Source organism: Sebastes umbrosus, chromosome 3 (assembly GCF_015220745.1).
Source record: "Sebastes umbrosus isolate fSebUmb1 chromosome 3, fSebUmb1.pri, whole genome shotgun sequence".
NCBI lineage: Eukaryota > Metazoa > Chordata > Actinopteri > Perciformes > Sebastidae > Sebastes > Sebastes umbrosus.
In genome coordinates, this window is record NC_051271.1 from 7,672,319 (window position 1) to 7,694,414 (window position 22,096).

At 43.2% G+C, this 22,096-nt stretch overlaps 1 protein-coding gene across 1 annotated transcript in view; it reads right to left on the bottom strand.

The window, feature by feature from the left end:
• The window catches only part of si:ch211-214c7.4 (nascent polypeptide-associated complex subunit alpha, muscle-specific form), a 37,531-nt gene that overhangs the window by 5,222 nt on the left and 10,213 nt on the right, over positions 1 to 22,096 (bottom strand). The window contains exons 2-5 of the mRNA XM_037763967.1: positions 13,698 to 14,377; positions 13,432 to 13,528; positions 3,767 to 3,966; positions 914 to 3,538 (exon numbers count right to left, since the gene is read on the bottom strand). Coding sequence (XP_037619895.1) covers positions 914 to 3,538; positions 3,767 to 3,966; positions 13,432 to 13,528; positions 13,698 to 14,274 — 3,499 coding nt within the window. The 5' untranslated portion in view covers positions 14,275 to 14,377. The remainder of the gene's footprint in view (positions 1 to 913; positions 3,539 to 3,766; positions 3,967 to 13,431; positions 13,529 to 13,697; positions 14,378 to 22,096) is intronic.

Consider the following 22,096-nt stretch of genomic DNA (forward strand, 5'->3'; position numbering starts at 1 on the left):
GTGATTGTATGGCAAGAGTAAAGCAGTGATGGTTGGCTGAGTGGAAGTGTCTGCAATATAATGAGATGTATAGAGTACATAACTGGAGACCTTGAAATGAATGCCGGTGGTGTTGGATGACTCGTCTCGCACACAAGACCATAATTACGCCACTCCCCAAGCGCCCATTTCAATAAAACTGTACGGCGAGAGAGTACATCATGGTAAAAATCTAATCTTTATTTAAAGTTTTAAAGGTTCATTACTCCAAAAAGATGGACAAACAAGAAAAAAAAGCTGGGGTACAATTTAAAGTGCAAGAAGAGATGAGGAGTGTTTGGGGATAAGGAAGATTGCCAGTATCGTAAGGTAGGAGAGCAAAATCAAACAGGGATACATAATCAAAACTCATTGTCAGTTATCGGTTTTGTTCAGTAAAAAGTATTAGGATAAATATACACATGAAGACATGTTAGACAGTTCATTCCACATTTCTTTTGTTATGCTCAATTTTTCTTATTTTCCCTCTTTAAGAGCTGTAAACAGACGAGTCAAATCCATGCCAGTTCAGGGCAACCACATAATTCTGTGTTAAGCAAAACACAAACCAAAAACCCAGGCACGCTCACACATTAGGAGTAAATAGTAGTAGCTATTGCACATACAGGAATTTAAGCCATATACTCATCATGGAAATGTTATATCAGAGGGAAGTGCTACTGCTGTCCTCTTTTAATGTCTTCCCTTTTTTTGCTCTCTGTTTTTTTTTTGTTTTTTTTGTTTAACTTTGATTACGTCCACCCCCAGAGATTTCAGGACAAACACTGACGACAAGAGCTACAACAGTGAGATATTGTGGGGAGGCTGGAGCGGGGCCAGAGGGAGTTAAGGGACATTACTTGGGCTGTTAGGGAGATGATTAACTATACATTACCTGCAAAAGAGTTCTCAGTCTTTTCACAGATAGCAGAATAGTAGGGAGGCTGGATGTCATCTGGGTTTTCCTCCCGTGGCTGCAAAGTGCTCAGAGTTGACGAAGGATCCGGGGCTTGCTCTGGCCCCGGCACTTCGTCCCTGAGGTGCTCAGCAGACTCCGCTTCCTGCTTTCCACATTCGATGTACTGCTGCTCTGCGAGGCATTGCTGGGTGTGAGGCTGCGGGATCAAACAGGGCTCCTTGGCCTCCTCAGACAGCTCCTCCAGGGAGAAGATGCCGGGGCTCTTGATGCAGCTCTCCCCTGTGGATTGGGCATTGGAGTTTGAAGCTGTGGTCATGGTGTCGAAGCCGTAAGACGCCAACGATGTGGCCGAAGGTGGGGTGGTGTCTTCGCCTGCGCCGCCATCCACCTCCTCTCCCTCTTCTACAGTGGACAAAGAGCGCAAGGCTGGAGGCTGGCTTTCAAAGGTTATGTTTCTGACCAATGGACCCTCTAAGGAATCATCCAACTGAGCCTCTCCCTCTGTGTCGCTGGCCTCGTCTTCTGTTACCGAAGCCGAGGAGGGGTTGGAGGTGGGGGCAGTTGCAGGGCCTCCCAGGACTTCATCAGCAGGCAGGGTCTCTGCCTCAGCATCCTCTTCTCCTTCTCGGTCCAGGTCAGGCTGTGGGGAAAGCACCGGCATCTGCACATCTTGAGGCTGGGGATTCCCGTCTCGATTGTAGGCGCAGAGTTCCTCTGGCGTGCTGGTCTCACTGCTCAGGGTGCTTGACAGAGACATTCCTGGGGCAGAGAGAAGAGCAGGGGCCAGGGGGGTCTGCATTGGTGCTGGGCTGGACTGATCCATGTACATTTGGGCCTCTAGATTTTGTAGCTCATTTTTGACGGAGGAATGTTGGAGAACGTCTTCAGGAACAAAAGCAGCAGAGCCTAGTTCTAGCCAGGCTTGGGCTGGGGTCTGAGTTGGGGTCTCAGAGTCTGCTTGCCAGGTGTCTGCCACAGGGCTTGCTGCAGCTGCTTCCGCCACCAGTGCGGGCTGGGAGACGTGCTCACGAACCTGCTCTGGCTGAAGAGGTTCTGCCCAGGGATCAGCGAAGGGGTTGGGTTGGTCCCACTGAGCAGCGGGGGCAGAGGGCAGCAGAGGAGGGGGAGGTGGGGGCTCGACCACTCGGTTTAAGTTGTCCAGTCTTTCATCCTCAGCAAAGTCATCCTCATCTGCATTCCCGTAGCTTTCCAGCCCACTCTCTGTCACCCCCTCGCTAGCCATCTCCACATCTTCATCGTCATCCTCCTCCTCCTCCTCATCATCCACATCGTTGTCGTGCCTGGGTTTCTGCGGTTCATCCGCCCGCTCTGAGCCCACATCCATGTCACACACCCGATCGTCATCATCGTCTTCATCTTCGTCCTCATCGAAGTCATTAACTGGTATGTCAGGAACCTTCTCAAAGTCGGGTGAACCTGCTGAGGCTCCTTCCATGTCGATGGCTCCTTTAAGACTGCCGTCTCCCAGATCATCCATGCTCTCCGTGCCCTCCAGGACACCAGGGGCACTCAGTTCAGACGCACCCTGCTGGCTGCCGCTTACATCTTCAGAGTCCAGCTCAGAAAGCAAGGCGCCACCGGCCCTCCAAGCAGACCCTCCTACTGGTCCAGCCGATCCGGGGCGAGATTCCTCTGTGGGCTGTGTGGTTCCACTCATTTCAGACACAGAAACCAGCTGGCTTCCCTCCCTCTCCTCTTCATCCTCCTCCTCCTCATTTAGATTGGTGGGAGGAACTGTCAGAGGGATGGCATTTGCTGCTGCTGGGAGGGCTTTAGATGTGGAGGGGGTTTGGTCGGTTAACAGGTAAACAGGGTCCTCGGATAGATCTGGAGGACAGGCCACTGGTGGTAATGTAGGCTCAGCTGGGGCAGGGGTCTGTTCCTGTGTTGTTAGTAGGGGAGCACTGCTCTCTAGCTGCTCCTGGGGTGGAGAGGTTTGTGGTAAGGCTGTCCTGACAGGGCTTTGTGGAGGAGAGGAAGCAGCTGCAGTCTCTTGAGGTATCACGTCTGGTTTGGTATCCTGGGCCAAGACTGGGGGAGGGACCTCCTCTGGTGCAGAGGCAGCAAGGGATGATCCTTGTGGGAATGACTCTGTACTAGCCTCTGTTTGGGAATCTGCTAGCACAGCCGCTGCTGTGGCAGCTGCTACTACTACTGCACCGGCAGCACCCACTGCTTCTACAGCAGGTGTGGTACTATTTGAAGCCCCTGTCTTCTTGGCAGCAGTGAAAGGTGAGACAGCCTGAGTGGGTTTGGTTCCGTGTTTTGCCTGAGGGGTGCTGCTGTTTATAGGTTTGTTGGCTGGAGAGGCAGGAGGGGTTCGACCAAGAAGCTGTTTGTTATTAGCAATAGACCGAACAGCAGCTACAGATTTCTTTTTGGGCGTAGATTTCGCAGGTTGTAGAGTTTTGGACTGTGGCACCTTGGGGTCTGCTGCCTTCGCTGTTGTGGACCATTTGGAGGCAGAGTTGAGCTTCACGGTGGCTGCGGGTCTAGAAGGTTCAGGTTTTTTGGTTGCAGCGGATGTTGTAGCTGCTGTAGGTTTCTTTGCAACTGCAGCAGAAGGTGGTCGACTGACATCTGGTGCAAAGAGAAAGACAACAAACGTCAACTCAATCTGGTTAACAATTTTTATTTTATTGCTGGGACTTAAGTGAACCACTTTGTGCAAATTTATTGTAGACATTTTAGGCTGACAACTTGAAACTGTCTAACCAAATCCATCAGATGTGTTTATGCAATCCGAATGTAAATGGTACATGGTTTCAGAGGTGTATCTCCTGATCAGAACAAGGCGCAACTCCTTACCTTTCTTAGCTGCAACAGTTTTGGGAGGCTGTGCCGCTGTGGTCCTTCCAGTAGAGGGTGCTGTGGTAACTCTAGAGGCAGCGGTTTTGGCAGTTGCAGTGGTGGAGGGCTTGACCGTAGATGTGGCGAGCCTGGATGTGGTGGTTGCAGGTCGGGATGTGGTGGATGCAGGTCGAGATGTCGAGGGACCTGTAGCAGGCCTGGAGGAAGAGAAACAAAGACATGTTCAGGTGGCACACAAACACTGAAGAAAAAACAACTGAACAACAAAAACAAGTTGTAGCAACAGCTTCATTTTTGTGGCCCATTCACTTCTTTGGCAAAGATCCAAATATGAAATCTGATGCTCTGCCTCTACATGCATTTACTAGCATAAATAAATGACCTGTCCTAATGTAAACCACAAAAGCAATTTCAACAATGGGAAGCCATTAACACACAGCACCATCCATCTGTCGCCACACTGTAATGCCTCCTTCATTCTCCAGCTACTTCCAAGAGGCGAGGACAGGGTGTAATGAGGAGGAGGATGACAGGAAAAAAATACAAAGATGGAAGGGGAATAGAAAGCTTGAACTGGGGAAGAATGATAAAGAAATAAATAGGTAATGCAGAGGTAGAGGAGATGAGAGCTGAGGCAATGAAAAGTGACAGGAGCAGAGAGGGAAAGAGTTGTGGGAACAGAATAACAAGAAAAAAGTATGAAGGTGGCCGAACAGGAGAGGAAGGAAATGGAGGATAGTGAAAGAATATGATTAAAAAGAGGATGAGAGGGAGAGGTATTAACTAAGAACACATGCAGGTGGGGGAGGAGGGAAGAAAACGCTCTTAAAATCAATCCCGTTTTAAGCTACTACTATATCTGGAGGAGTTCTTATGTGACACTGCACTAATCCACTCAATCACTACAACTGCAGCGACAACAAGCCAAAACTCCTTTCCCCACTTCCTCTCTTCTTCCATTAGGCTCCTCTCCTAGAGAAGCAAAAGGATCCAATGTGTGCTCTTCCGCTTCCTTTAGCAGAAACACTGTGGCCTACAAACACCTACAGTAAACTTGACATTACATTGGTTCACTTAGCAAATATGTCAAAACTGGAAAAAAAATCAAGTGCTCTGAAGTCACAATAATGCCTCTTGGAGACTTTACAAGAGTGTTTGAATCAGCAAATTAGAGTCCTGCAGGGGCCTAAAATAGAGACCTGAACCCAGCCAATCCCTACATCTTTAACACCATCCCTGACTGTATCTGATGGTACTGCCAATTTGAGACCCGAACCCAACTCAGTAATTAATGAAACAAAGCAAAATTACAGACTGGTCACTGGGTCAACGTTAGGGATGCACCGATCCGACTTTTTCAATCCTAATACCGATAGCGTTACCTGGGCTTTGGATATCAGCCGATACAGAGTACCGATCCAATACCAGTGTTTAATTAATAAGCTGTATGCCTCACTGTGTGGAAGTGACTGGTATATTTTTTTTATGTGTAAGACAACATCAGGCTTGACTTAAACATCGCTTTCGTAACTTTGTAAAACAAAATGTAATAAACAAGTACATATAAATTTAATGAATTGTTATTTATTAATGAAATAATAAATCATACACCAACTTGGCAAAAAAAATCTTCAAAATTAACAAGAATTACAACTCAAGTGTAAACCTTTTCAATGCAGCAACAAATTGATCGAAACGTAAACAGGAATTTAAATTCCAGTCTATAATGTATATAGTATACAAACATAAAATGGAATTTAATAGATCGGCCCCATTGTCACCGATATCCGATCCAGCTTTGAGTCAGTATCGGCCTGATATCCAATCCGGTATCGATGCATCCCTAGCTAACGTAAGCATTGGTTACACTGTCTCTTTCTCTTTCCCCACTGGGCATTGCCAATTCAAATCTGCTTGTTACACATGACACGCATGTGTTTGGTTGATTGGCACAGTCAGAGAGTGAAAGAAAATTGTTGTAAAACCACATTGGAAAATATCCAAAGCCCATCCAAGCCCTAAAAATTATGAAACAAAATAGCCTGAATCCGAAATTTTATACTTTTGCCGTGGCCCATCAGGTTTGGGTCTGGAAGCAGAACTGTAGGTCAAACCACAATCTCGTGCCAGCAGTAGTGGTTGAGCTGGTTGGTAACTATTAAAATGATATTTGACTTAAAGCCTATTATTTCCTGATGAAGTGTTGGATCTGTGGCCATATATTTTAGCTTTTGCTTTAATAAAGGAAAATAAATATATTGTGATTCTTCCAGCAGTTTCCATATGAGAAACTTGTGAATATGCAACTACCTGCACTGGAAGAACAGTGCAATCCAGCAGATTTTACCCCCAAAATTTGACCCCATGGTACATCAAATAAAATGGGGTGTAGAGGGCGATGGAGGCTGCCAAACTTTTCAATTAATAGCCAATTTCTTTGTAGTATTAAGAAGGGGTGTAACGATACATTGATCTGGACCGATATATTGATTTAATGATCAACAATCCAATATCTTTGATGCAAAGTGAAAACATCAATACATATCTTGAAGATACGCCTTCATTTTGAAATTCCCTTGGCACGTCTGTCACCATTTCCATCCAAGCACACCTCCTTCCTACAGAGCCCAGTAATAAAATTGTTAAATCATATTTTAGTTGCTTTTTGTGAGTTGATATAAATATAACTGACTGTGTTAAATGGGCATATGATATTGTCTCATATCGATTGCAGGCCCATGAATTGAATCAAAATTGTATTGTGGCAGACTTTGTGATATCAGCAAATATTGTATCATTGTCCAAATAAATAATCAATATAATATTGTACCGTGATGAAACTGATTTACACGCCAAGTATTAATCAATGTAGCACATATAATAATATAGTTGTAGGGATGTTACAGAGGCAAGACTACATTGTGATATCCTTTAGTTATGTTTTCAGAGCCTGACTTACATGAAGGCCCAATAGGCAAGTCCTTTCCTACAAACAGTCCCGCTGAGCAGATCAACTGAAACAAGCAATTCTGAAGTTTTTCCATGTACCAACACATCCTGTTATAGGATTCAATTTGATCAGTGAAAGTGATTCTTCAGTGAAATCTGTGCACCAGACTAAAAGGTGCACTGATACGAGCAGCAGTAACCTACATAAAAATCTGAATGTTGCTTATGCTGTGCTATACTGGGCTCTGTGAAATCTCCACACAATACATTTGTCTTGTCAGGCTCCAAGAGTTTGACGTAGTCTGTGCTGCAATGCACCGCTGCGTTGGCTAACCTACAAACAAAGTCGGTCGGTTAAATAAGCGAGTCGCCAGCCACAGGCAGTACTAGCCATCATTTCTACACTTGAATCCCGGTGTGCAAAAACAATGCAAAACCTCAGCACTGTACATCATTTGCATGACATCTGTTTCTAATAAAAGTGATTAACTTTAACAACCAAGAGCTCCATAATCGAATGTAACTGCCTTAAGGAACTGTGTGACCCCACCACCAATTACAACAATCTCCATAACGTCTTCTTTTGGATTTGGTGTGGACATGAACTGACAGAGACTTTGATGGCTTCCAGCGTAGTAGCATGCCTGCGCACAGATGCCGCTCCCACATTACAATAACCATTACAATGACCATTTGTTTCCCAACAGCAGACATGGACTCGTGTTGTAATCAGCCGCTATCAGACAAAAGATTTGGGTTGTGATGTGAAGTGCAGCCCAAACACTGGGAAGTGTGTCAGACACTGAGATGAAATCTGCCCTGAGTGAATGTTGGGTAATGATGCACAACAGAAGGAAAAATAATCAAGGAGATACATAAAACAGGAAGGGGCACATGTCTTAACTTTTGAGCAGAAAAACAAAAGCATAATGGGAGGAAAGGCAGAGAAAGGTGCATTAATCGAGGCTGTTTTCATATCTACTCCTGCCTGCAAGCGAAATATGAATTGACAGCCCCACTCAATTATAGCAGGAATCAAGGCGGACATAATTGAGTGAATGACTTTCTCTAAGGGAAGACTGAAGGATGAAATTAGACCGAGAGACAGAAATGAAGATAAGAGTTAAGGGATGGGAATAAAGAGGGTGAGGGGAGGTCACAGACACAATATAACCCCAACCACTCCCTCCAATTGTTTTATAATGAGTCATAACTCATAAAAAGTATGATCCAGAGGGACGGCACAGAGAGGAATAGACAGACCCACTAAAGCCTGTACTCCACACTGACTGTGGGTGGTGGTTCTGTTGTTGGTGTGTTAGTATGGATTACACTGCCAACAGAGGGTTGAAATCAATACAAATGGCAGTTCAAAGGGAGGATGAGAGGCACTACACACAGCCATTTACAGGATAATGACCAAACATGAGGTCCTCTTAAGGGCAAAGGTCAGCAAAGAGACAAGTCACTGATGCACTTTATGGACTTTCTTTGTTTTACAGACAATATTCACAAATGTTTACGACAGATGCAATAACACGCCCATGGTATTAACATACAGAGCAGCTGCAACATCTGTTTGGCCAAAAATCAAAGTGTAAACAAGAGCCAGAGTTTTCTATTGTTGAAGCCACACCTACTCCATCCATCCATAAATCCCTCTTCCCTCTTGTTTCTTATAAAAACACAGCTGGGAGGCTAGACTAGCTTGGCATACCCGCTCCTGTAAATGAAATTATTCTGCTTTAATCAAGCCAAAGAGAAAGGAGAGGGCTTCGCCAGGAGACATACTTTATCTCTGTCGCACTAAACTCATCCTACAAATAAAATGCAGTCAAAGTACACATTTTTCTGTCCTCACCCTTTTCCCCCTTATCACTTCAAGGGCCCCCCTCCAGGACAACAAATGGAAATGGAGCACCCTAACAATACCTTGTTTGGCTTGTAAGCTGTCCAAAACCAGCTGCTTTACTCTGTCCTGAGAGGAGCACACATTCCTAGGGTTTGTGTGGGCTTACAGTTATCTCCTTGACAATACAGAGTGGAGGCCTGAATCAGCTCAGTGGAAAGTTGAGATGAAGTGTTGCAGCCAAGCAACAGCATGGCAGACAGTGTTGGCTCTTATGAGGCCCTGGGCACCCGCTGTCATTGTGATAGATGCCATCGGCCTTTTCTGTTAGGACAGTAATCCTGCTCCCTACCAAGTCAGTGAGAAATGATAGTTTTACCTCCAAGTGGACAAGACAGAAGTAATCGGGTGATGGGACCGGGAGAGAAACCGATAAAATGACGGTAAAAGTGAGAAGAAAGTCATTCTTTTAAGGCTAGTGCAATGGTTTTTGTGTCATTTTGATAAATTCTCAATAACAGCCTATTCAGTTTTTGAATAATGAGGGAACACTGTGTATTCGAGAGACCAAAAAGTACTATCCACCAGCAATTCTGTCCATTCCCAAAGGGGACCCTTTGGACATAAATCATCTTACCGATTGTTCAGCAACATAATCACCATCCTTCTCATGTTACACAACTCCACTCTGAATATCACAGTCTCTGTATGCAGCTAAATGATGAATGAGTTAGAAATATGGGGACAGTTCGATTGAAGTTGGGCTGTGAGGAGGGCTTGAGGAGATCCTGGCCAGATGCCGAGCACTGTACATGCACAGAAGGCAGAAAAAAAAAAAAGGGATGAGGGGGAAGAGAAGGGAGATTGAAAGAGGGGGTGGGGTGGACAAAGACTGATTGCTCAGTCAGTGCAAGGACACCATAACCCATCGTTGGAGGAGGAGAGGAGAGCAAAGCAGGTGCCAAATTTTACATCATTTGGCTTCTCCTCCAGTTATCAAGGGTCCTCATCGACCACCGAGATAACCTCCTCCTGGCCCAAGGATTGTTTGGGGTGGGGGGTGATGTGGTAGATGTGTGAGGGGGAGGGAAACGGACATAGGGATACTACCGTTAATGGTAGGAGTGTAAGAAAATATCAATACACGGGTATCACGATATTATGTTTTGCGGTACTGTATTGATTCCTTAAAACGGCGAACCGGTTTTTAATTAACCTCTTAAATCTCTGACGGCCCGCCGGTCGACCTGGCGGAGGTTGTAGCGGGCTCAGTTTTAAAGTTAGAGTGAAGATACTAGTATCATATGAAACTAAACAACCTAGGAAATCCATTGGTACCAACCATGACATACTAGCTTGTTGCGAAGGAGGTTAAATAACTCTACAAAATTTTGGCAAAAAACTGGCATGGCTATTTTCAAAGGAGTCCCTTGACCTCTGACCTCAAGATATGTGAATGAAAATGGGTTCTCTGGGTACCCACGAGTCTCCCCTTTACAGACATGCCCACTTTATGATAATCACATGCAGTTTGGGCAAAAACTATGCAGTTTTTTGCATGCAGTATAGATGTTTTACTTTCGCCTATTCTAAAAATTATGTCTCTGAACATATCTGCATACTGGGGTCCATAAACAGTCTAGGAATTACGTTAACAGTTGAGATCTTGTGGATTCAATTAGTCCATTTATATTCCCGTAGTACCCATTTCACATAGTGACTTTTTTAACTCTGATTTTATATATATATATATATATATGGTGGTGTGTTCTTTATACTACGATAGTTTTCCTGAAATTAAAAAAAAAAATCGCAATATATTGCCTTGCTTACAGTACCGCAATACATTACAATATATTGAATCGTTACCCCTGCATCATGATACGTATCGTATCGCCGGATTCTTACCAATACACAGCCTTACTTAATGGAATTGTATAGGAAATCTAAATTGCATTGGAAATAATGAAGAAAATGTATGGATTGTGTATAGACATGCATGTGTTCTTAGTTACATCCTGCAAGTAACAAATAAATATCAACACATGGCTGAAACAGCCCTGCCACATTACTGGGTACTTTTACTGCCTTTTTTCTATCACAGCCTTCTATCAAATCTTATTCCCATCATACCTAAGCACAAATCATATTTCCAGGAGCTGAACGCAATCACCAAATCTTATTTGCCCTTCACGAATGAGGCTCGGGTAAAAGTAAAACCATTTTTTAAAAAACCCAATATGTTTCCATTCCTCCCTTTGGGCCAATTAATATGAATACTTTATGAGGGAGGCGGGTCTTTACATTGGCCACGGGCAGTGTGTGCTACTCTGTTGTGAATGTTGGCGTCCTTTACGGTCTGTACTGTTTACCTCAATAGATCTACATGAAAAAGATTCACCTGCAGATACTTGAAAAATGTGCGTTCCTGTGTGATAGTTTGGGTAACAATGACTGCTGTTGTCTCAGCAATAGGAGAAACAATATGGCAGGGCTGGAATTACAAAGAAGAGGCTGCAAAAATACAAAGAAGGGGCTGTGCAGCCACTGTGTTGCAGCTAAATAATCTCTCATTAGCCAAATCCTTTAACACCATTATATTGTGTTGCTATGGATTATTGGTGCTATCGTTCTCAGTGTCATGACTAATGCAAGTCACCGCTTGAGCTGAGTGAAGGTCTGTTGGTGTTCCTGCCAAGAGAGCCATGAAAGGCACACTACTACTACTGTTGCTACACAAAGGATTCGACACGCCACCGACTTTGACATCACATGCAGGTGGCACGAAATGCAACACGCTTCAACTGTCACCAGGACAGACACCTGCTGCTGTTCTCCTGTTGTCCTCTCTGTGTCTCAAGCCGAGAGGCGAGTGCCTGATGTCACGTCCTGGGGAACGAGCCAGGAAACAGACACACAGGGATGATGTGCTTCTGTAATCTGACTCCAACGCTTGAAATGCCTCATCTGATTAATTCAGGACGAGCTTCTCCGTGTACACACCCTTCCGTACAAACACAGAGAAACATACATACACTATTAAACATCAAGAGCAACCACTCCTTGCCTGACCGATCACCACAAAGTCAACATGGTGCCACTGATCATGGTCCCTCTTTTAATATAGAAGACAATCCAAATCGTCCTGATAACAAAACCATTGTCTAGCGCTGAAACGGTCATTCGATTAAGTAATTTAACTAGCAAAAACTACAACACCATTCTCTGGTTACAGCTTCAACAGTATGCAAATTTGCTGATTTTCGGAACTGGCCGATTGGCTCTCGGTATTGCTGCTCGCAACGTTGTCGAGAACTGCTCATCACTCACTGATTCCCGGGAAGTGAAGAAGAGTTCGGTTGCAACATTATCTAGCATCCACCAGCAAAAGTGAACTGCAGTCAACGAGCCGCGGCTTGTAACGGCCCTCTGTGGACGACATGCTTGACTCAGTCTGCAGAGCCCTAAAGACCCGCTGCTGCACTGTTCGCTTGTTTATTAATGTTGAACGTGTCGCGTGTCCAAATTGCACCACCTTCGACACTACACTTAAGTGTGATGTACATTGGATGAATGGTTCTTAAAATTTGCGACGGACATACCGACAGACAGACAGACATAGATTCCTTGCTTTATAGTTAGATTTTAAACTGAATCTAAGAATTTGGCATTTTATAGACTAAGCAATAAGTTGATTAATAGAAGAAAAAAAAAAGGATGACAGAAATATATGTTGGTTTCAGACCGAACATTGTCCTTCGTGTAAAATAGGAAATTGGGACTTCTATATCTACAACAGAGAGAAGAGTTGAGGTAAAGAAATTGGTGCTGTTACTTTATTTCATATAGGAAAGAGAGAATGCATTGACGCTGTGCTGCTTCAGAAAACAGAATGACGCAGCACAGGGCAGAACATTGCTCCTTTATTTAATAAGAGATCATTAAGGGAAGACAAGTGGAGAGATAATCTAATCAGGCCACTCAGTACAGAACACTACATCCTGTGGAAGAGTGGTGTATTATACATCTGACGCTCTATAAACTTTACAGGCAGATCACTTAATTTACACAAATGTCTATCGCATTAATCAAGTTCAAATCTTGTAATCACATAATTCTAATTTGAAGAAACCACCAGTTGATTATTATGTTTGGCAACACTATAAAAGCCTGTATTTGACCTGTAAACAAGTCTTTAATAACAAAAGCTTTCTAGTTGAAATGGCAGTAAATGACCGGGTCAACTATGAAATTCTGCAACAGCCAAAATGATAATTTGAGAGCAGCACTTTGAGCAAGTTTAGTCCAACTAGAGCCCACTTTAGCCAAACCTCCAGCTCAGTATGAGAGGGATTATGATCCAAGTCAATAGCTCTCTGCCCAGGGGAGGTGGGGCTGGTTTCTGCCAGGGGGTCTGTTTGGGACAAAGCGGTAGTTCTTCAGTATCGCTGCCTCTGTTTCGGCCCTCTGTCTCAGGTTATTTCTGTTAACATGACTCACACTCTTGAAGCGAAATCTGACTCTATAACGGCCCACAGACCACAATGGACATCGTTCTCCACTGCTCTCTTTCAGGGCATCAAGATAAACAAAGTCACCCCCTCATCCAGTTTGTAAGGGGGATTAAAAGTTCAGATCTCAGAGAGGGGGGAAGATGTGTGTGTGAATGACGGGATAGAAACACAATGCAGAGCATGGAGAAAGAAAGCGGGGGAAGAGTGTTATTGATAGTAAAATAAAAAGAAGTTTCCCCAAACGCATACCTTTATTCAAATGACTGTGTTTGATCGCTCTATGGACACTGCACCATTGTCTGTTTATATTACTTTATCACCCCTGCTGCCCGTTAGTGCATTATGCATACCTGGTGGTGGTCTTTGAAATGGCAGCACCACCAGCTTTTGTTGTGGTCGAAGTGCTGGGTTTCGGGGCAGTGGACGCCGCTGCTCTGCTGGCAGTAGCTACAAAAAAAATGGAAGAACATGAAAATGAGACTTCATAGAAATCAGAAAAAGCAAAAGAAAAGATGTTTAAGCACAGGTTGTCAAAGACAGCAGAGAAAAGCCTTGTGAACATTTTCAGACAACATGAAATAGATGACAGTATTATTCATTTCAATTCAGTTTTTACCTGTGGTTTTGGGTCTAGCTACATTAACAGTCTCAGCTACTGGTCTCTTCTTAGGAATGCCATTCACTGTTGTTGATTTGGTACTATTTGTTGCTGTGGCAGCAGCAACAGAGGTAGTCCTGGCCGGTCCAACAGGCTTCTTGTCAGGCACTCTAGATTGGTTCTTGACCATGGAGGAAGCTGCTGCTGCACCAACCGGTCTTTTAGGTACAGCCCCCGCTGCTGATGCTTTTGCTGCAGTTGCCGTTTGCCTGACTGCGGCTACAGAGACATTGTTAGAGGATTTGACGTCATTCGCTGTGCGGTGCGAGGCAGTACCTGGCCGTGACCCGGATGCCCCTGCAGATTTGGCAGGGGGCTGTATTTTAGTTGCAGCAGCTTTTGGTTTGACTTTGGGGTCTGCTGCCACCGGCTTGCCGTTGTCCTTCGGAGCAGCCGTGGGTGCTGTATCATTTGCAGCCTCCTCTGGTTGCGATGGGGCTTGCTCTGTTATGTTGTCCTGCGATAAGGAGGGCTCTGCTACGGCTGCAGCTTCAGTGGGCTCTGGGGTTTCCATGGTATCCCCATCCGGTTTCATTCCCTCCTCCTAAAAGGTGTGGACGTCGACGTTGCTGCTTGCTTCCAAGGTACAGGGGCTCACACTCGTCTTGATTGGCCAGTTCCTCTCACACTTTGATGTCCTGTAGAAGAACAAAAAAACCATCAAAACAAGGATATTAATGTTTTATCTTTTATAACACCTCCTCATGAATGCAGAATTGAACCATGCTGCACTACTCTTGAAGTCATGTGTTAAACATGTCACTGTCACTGACACAGCCAAAGGAAATGCCATTTATGGCAAGGGGCCTCCAAGGAATTTGGGGGAGTCAGAAAAACAGGAAGTGAGCAGTGAGAGATGCCAACAAATCTGTTTGCTAAACCACAGTGACTAGTCCGTCCATCTAACAGAGCTATCATGGTAATAATGCATCATAATGCGTGCGGTACCAATATAAACTTAGTAATCACTATTAAAATACCACAATAAAAAAGAACAGTGGATTGTTTTAATTTCACATTTTATGGGCCAGAACTATAAAAAAAAAATGATGACTTGTGACTGTGCTCCAAATGGCTTCAAGCATCTTGAAATTGAAAGGGAAAAAGCTGTGGTTTGGAGTGCTGAAAGCCAAGAGAGGTTTCATGACACACAGCCCACAGCTGATGAGGAGAGGGAGGAGGTGGAAAACAAGCACCAAATGGCCCACTTGACAACCATTGTCTTCCTCTCTGTAGAGCAGATGCAGATGGTAATCGTCACATTATCATGTGATCGCTTAACAGAGACTGGGAGATTCCCTAATTGACAGCACTAGTGGAAAACTGGAAATTAATGTAGAGGAGAAGAAGCTGTGGTGAGGTTGGAGAAAAGGAAGGGGCAAGATATTAATGAGCTCAAGACCTATATGTGAATCTACTCAGACACATCCTCCTCCATATCAGTCAGGTTTTCTCTTGCTCCGGCTGGACGGAGCTCTTCCCGGATCCGTTATGGGTTTATTTCCCCCTCAATCATCCCCTCCACCCACACTCCCCATTCCTTTGCCCCTCTGACCACAGTAGCTTCGCCCCACCCCCTCCCGATTACTCCTCTCCCTTTTCCTATAGCCACTTGTTCCTCCCCTCCTCCCACTGCTAATAGATCTGCTTCCAGTAAATTGCTACACATATGGTCTAGCCAGTAGAAGCTCTGTATGGCCCAGGAACAAGCTGTGCAAGAGGTGGATTAAAGAGGAAATAAAAAAACAGATTGAAAGGAATAGAAAAAGAGCAAAGACATACTAGAATATTACAAAGTAATGGAACTATAAAAGGGAGAGTAAAAGATAATATGTTCTTCCTACTAGGCAGGAAAGACAGTGGAAATAATAAGAATGGACAAACCATGACAGCAATCCAGAAAGAGAGCAGACTGCCCTTTTAGTGCAAACTAATAAGGTCATGGCCGTAGACGATTTATGATATGCAAGCCATTAAGCCAGTTGACTAAAAACATCTTGGAAAATGGAGAAGTTCCAATGAGCAAGGTTTTCCACAGACATGAGAAACTGAGTGCATTTTTACAGACTCACAGTGAAGAACTAGAAGTGCACTCGGAGAACGCAGACCTCCGCCAAGGCAGGTTTCATGTACGTCGCTCGTTCGAGTGCAACATTTTTTCAAAGACAAAGGCAACATGAGGCAACGCAACTGGTGGCCTTTGTTGCCGCTAGTTTTTTGTTGGTGGTGTTGGTTTGTCTGGGCCTTAATAACCAAAGTCTATAAACATTTGCCTGAGCATCCTGTTGTCCAAAGGTCAGGAAACATTTGTTTCCTCGCCAGTTACACATTAACATCAGAGGTAACACAATACTGTGGGCCCTTTCTCCTAGATCCTAAAAAGTTGATACTTTTGCACTCCTGTTTACGAGGTAAAAAGGTTTCTGTAAGCCTCAACTCTTCGGTATCAATGTATTCTGGGTTAGCCATGCAACAACAATGCTTCAGCAATCAAGAGACAAATGCATAAATGGACCATTTGTTGCCAGTTTTGGAATAACTTGTTTGGCCAGTTTAGTGCTGATAACCACTGAATACACCTCCGCAAACTCACACAAGACACCCACACCTGTACATACAGCCACTGAAACTCTCTAATCTCTTGTAAAAAATAATTAAGTCCTACCCTTTGGTTCAGCCATGGAAAAGTCACAACCTGGACTCAGTGCTCACTTTAAAACTGTTTCCCTCCTGCTGCCTTCTGTTTTCTTTCTTGTTCTACTCTGGTCTCTGTGGTTACAAATCTCACACAGAAAGAAAGCCAAGTGGTGGAGAGTAACCTCTCTACCAACAGAGTTTGTATTGTCCCTTCTTTTGGAAAATGTCAAGCCTTAAAATGAAAGTCAATTAGATAATGTGCAGAGCCTTTGGGACCTTGTTGTGCAAATCAAATCCATTGTCACTCCAGTTATTTGCAAATTGTGAACCAAGAGGTTAGCGAGGTGGCTTCTCACCACCAGTCCTTCCAGATTTTAATATTCATGGATTGGCATATTTGCGTAAAAAAAAGTAAATAAAAGCCACCCGGTTTATTCAGACAGGAAGGAGCTTCTCAAAATGTGAGACAGGGAATTTGACTGGCACTGTGACGTGCATTGGCATAGTTTTGCCAGTCCAGCTACTAATGCCATGGGCTTAGCAGATAGAGTGAATCACATTCCTCCTGTGATGACCCCCTTCTGGGTAAGTAAAGGCATCATCTCTAACCAGCTGACACTATGTGACGCAGCGCAGAGAGGGAGTGAATGGATCATTAAAATCCCATCCACACACGCACGCACGGATAAAGGATGATTTACTAAATTACAGCTAGACTGCTCTGCAGAGTCGATACTCGTTTTCATATCCATCAGGCCACCAATACTAAACACTATTTTGGGATTCTTTAAGCTGTTGACACTTAGCTGAGAACATGTTGAGTCAGAGCTCCTGATTTTATGTTCAGAAAAATGACAGCACAACAACACCAGCAGCATTTTTAAAATGGTCTGCCTGGTCAAGATGATCAGCCTCATGCATTTTAATGAAATACAAGACAGCCTTCATTGTCTGCCATTCTCTCAGTCCACATTTGCATAACAAATCCTAGTTCACTGAAGATTTAAAACCATATTCAGGACGCAGCATGCCTTCTTTCTAGCCAGCTCCACATGGCTAATATCACAATTAGCTCAATACCCCAGTGACAATTACAATGTGTTGCAAGTATTGTGTTGTGAAGACAAAAGGCCCAAAGGCTGCGTTCAGCCAAAGCGGGAGAAGAGTGTGTTTATAAATGCAGCCATCACTTTGTAAGTTTGTTAGAGGGGGTCTGCCTAGACTGAGAAAGGGCTTCGGTGGTATTTACATTCCACTTCTTCTAATACAGAAATATGGCCTCGTGTGTGTCATTAAATCTTACTCCTGACCTCTGTCTTGAGGCAGTTTAATTACATCTGTCGTACCCCATCTCCCAGTCTCTTGCTGTGCTAGTCCAGACATTAGAAGTGGTGCCTGACAAAAATGGGTCATTTTTAATGCTGTGTCTAATACAAGCAGAGGGGGATTTAGCGGTGTTGAGAGCATGGCAGGGGTTTGGAATGCATTGTGCAGACTGCTGGAGGTGGTGATGGATGAAGGGGCTGTTGATACTGATGCTGGGGCTTAATGTCATCTGTAGATTTACCACAGACTGCTGTCACAATGCTGTAAATACAAAACAGAAAAGAGACCCATTACACATTAGGACTGAAACAGATGGATTGCGTGTCTAAAGACAAGCCACTGAAGGAAAATTAGAACATACTTCAGCCATATCAACGTCCAACTTTCCTTAGGTGCCTTTTTGTATTACAGCTGAATCGATTAGTTGATCAACAGATAAATCTCCAACTATTTAGATAAATTGACAAATCCTTCAGGTCATGATTCAAGCAAAAATAATAAATATTCTGTTTTTCCAGCTGGTGCTGCAACTAATGATTATTTTCGTTGTTGATTAATCTGTTAATTATTTTTTCGATCACTCAATTAATTGTTTGGTCTACAAAATGTCCATCAGTGTTTCCAAAAGCCCAAGATGACATCCTCAAATGTCTTTCTTTGCCCACAACTCAAAAGATATTCAGTTTACTGTCATAGAGGAGTAAAGAAACCAGACAATATTCACATTTAGGAAGCTGGAATGAGAGAATTTTAACTCAAAATTACTCAAACCGATTAATCGCTTATCAAAAACAGTTGTCGATTAATCTAATAGTTGACAACTAATCGATGAATTGATAATCGTTGCAGCTCTAGTTCCAACTTCTTAAATGTGATGCTTTGCATCTTTTCTTTCTCTTAAGTAGGCCTATATAGTAAACTGTTTTGGGGGTTTTAGACTTTTCTTTACATCACTTTAGACTCTGAGAAATTGTGACAGTGATTTTTCACAAATTCCTATTAATCCAAACGATTATTAGGTTTATCAAGAAAATAGTCAGATGAATTGATGAAAATAATCTTTAGTTGCAGCCCTATTTTGGATATTAAACTAGCCTCTTCAGTTGCCCGATGTTGAGTTACTACTTTGAGATCCATGTCAACGCTGCATCTGCTCCAAGATGATTAATGGTAGAAAGTGAATGCCTGAAGCAGCATCAGTATCAAGAGCACATCCGACCCATCCACATTCCAGCTCTGCTGACTTCCTCAAGACTCCTCAGGGCTACACAGTGACAGCTGTCCGTGTGTGTGTGTGTGTGTGTGTGTGTGTGTGCACGAGTAGGGAGTCATAGGAAGTCCAATGAATGTATGCGTGCTGTGTATACATCAGATGAGGCAATGTGTGATAAAAGTGAGCAAAAAATGTGGAGGATGAAAGTGTGCATGATGTGAAAATGTAATTTGCACAAATGTACAAGCATGCATTGCAGACACAAAAAGGAAACTAGAATTTAGTGGCCCGTCAATTCCTGCATTCTTTCAATTCCACAGGCACATCTAACTGATCTCTACGTTCCTACTAGAACCGCACCTTTAGACGGTTAAAACAAATGAAAGCTGGCCTGGTGAACTTGACCGTGGTTACAGGTCTGGGAGTGTCAGTGTAAGTAGAGTGAAGTATGACAGTGTTTACAAATGAGATATGAAGCCCATCTGTCCATTTGCTCATTAGCTTTCCTCTGGTGTGTGTTCAAGGCATGAACACAGGAAGAAACACAGGCAGTATTCAGTCTGTGTGTGGACACGAATGTATGTGAATGAAAAGACTAAGAGGAAGAGGGTGGTCAGTTTATGCAGTGGAATGAAAAAACAAAACAAGAGGTTTTATTGTCTTTGGGAAAGGAAGGGGGCTTTCCTGAGCTTCAGTCTCAGAGTAACAGATCAGATGCAGGGAAACCTGCTCACTTTCACCTCAAACCCTGGACTACTAATACTACTACCACCACCACCACCACTCCAAAAAACATCAAAATTTACAGCATCAATCTTTAATGAGAGATGAAGAATCTAAAAACTATACTCTTACCAACATGGGAGTGGGAAAATATGCTTGCTTTATGCAAATGTATGTATATATTTAGTATTGGAAATCAATTAACAACACAAAACAATGACAAATATAGTCCAGAAACCCTCACAGGTACTGCATTTAGCATAAAAAAAATGCTCAAATCATAACATGGCAAATTGAAGCCCAACAGGCAACAACAGCTGTCAGTGTGTCAGTGTGCTGACCTGACTATGACTTGCAACAAAACTGCATGTGATTATCATAAAGTGGGCATGTCTGTAAAGGGGAGACTTGTGGGTACCCATAGGACCCATTTTCATTCACATATCTTGAGGTCAGAGGTCAAGGGACCCCTTTGAAAATGGCTATGACAGTTTTTCCTCGCCAAAATTTAGCGCAAGTTTGGAGCACTATTTAACCTCAACAAGCTAGTATGACATGGTTGGTACCAACGGATTCCTCAGGTTTTCTAGTTTTATATGATATCACTATCTTAGCGTTAAAACTGAGCCCATTACAACCTCCGAAAGATTGATTAATGCGTTAAAGAAATTAGTGGCGTTAAAACGAATTTGCATTAACACCTTAACTTTGAGAGCCCTACTAAAAACTAATTTATGTTAAAAGTGGGATGATAAATTGACTCGGAGCAGCAGGTCTTTACACACAGAGCCTCCCATTTCTTTACACACTCAACCTCCCGTTTCTCTATCTGACCATACAAGGCAGTAGTGCTGTTTCTGCTGTATCACCAAGCGAGTGTTTAGTTCACACACATACAGAGTGACAAGAGAGAAGGAAGAGAAATTCAATCTGCTGTTAGAACACACACATACGTCTCAAAGCATGCTGAAAGGAGAGGCAGAGTGCATATATGAGCCAATCGTTTGTGAATATATAGTGCCCTACAGAGTACATTGCTGAATAGTCGCCTCCAACTCTGCACACCACGAGTCTTTGCAGCTCCCTCTCGCTCTGACACACAAAAACAAATATGGTACATAATGAGTCCTTGGAGGGTAATTCACAAACAAGGCCAAGAAAAGGGATATTTATCAATTTCATTGTATTCCTCTCTTGAATAAGAGTGACTCTGTGTTCTGGCTTTGATCAGTATCACAACTTGTGACTTCTCCAGTTACGACTAATGACGTCAGTTAAAAAGCAGGTTAAGTAAAGGAATGCATCATCAAAAGCAGAAAGCACTAAACAAGAATGCACTGTGTGCTCCATGGCTAAAAAAAAATAGATGATAATGTAGTTTTATGAAGCTATGATGATAACCAAAAAAGGCAACAACATTGTCTAACAAAGCCAGAGATGCAGCCTGAGCCGTCATTTTTAGTGGTTATCTACACCAAAGTTAGACTTAAAGTCTTCTCAGTACATCAATTTTGCTCAAATGGGATTAAAATCTGTTCTCCTTGCTACAACATGCCCTGTTGGTTTTTAATTTACATTTCTCTCATCAAGAAAAAATGTTTTGTCACAGAATAACTGATCCCTAGGGGCATCAATAACGAAGTTAGGCCTACAGTCATTTTATCACACAGATAAAAATGACTGTAGATTTTGCTTAAATTGAATTAAAATCTGTGATTTTGGCAACACGTCCAGACAGCACTCTCTACTCAACTCTCACTTTTTTTTGTCCTTCATCATTAATACACTGGTCAACCCCTATTTTTCTAATTGCAACAAAACAAGAAAATATAAGAAAGGATTTAATGAATTAAAAATATGTTATGACTTTGGTTATTTTGTGACAACAAATGCATTTCAACATGAGTTAGGAAATGCTGCAGAGCTTCAGTAACAGGAAGTGATATGTTGCGGTTCAGACATGATTTGCAAACAGTAATGTATCTGGCCTTCATGGCACGGATAGTGAGCAATATAAGTCTATCTTGGTGCTTAAAGCCCCGTGTTCTCTCCCGCAAAGTGATCCAACATCATCTTAAAATGATGCTGACAGCTTGCACCAGGTTAGAAACAACCAATAAGCATCAAGTCAATGAAGGATGATGTATCTTGTCAGCTACCATCAGTGTACGTGCAACACAGCCACTGGATTATTGACTTTTGGCACAGTGTCCCTCTGGCTGAGAAGAGCGCAGACGTGTTCAAATGGAAATTCCTTGTATCTATGAAAATCTTCTGTCGGTCCTGTCATAGGTATGGAAGTTGTTTTCATCCAAGAGAATTCATCAGTTCAGAATGGATTTATGCATCTCTGCAGTAGTCTAGCAACACTTATGGTCATCCCAGACATGTGCAATGTTAAACTGTTGAAAAAGAAAGTAAGAGATTGTCCTTGAAAATAACCACACAAATATCAGCT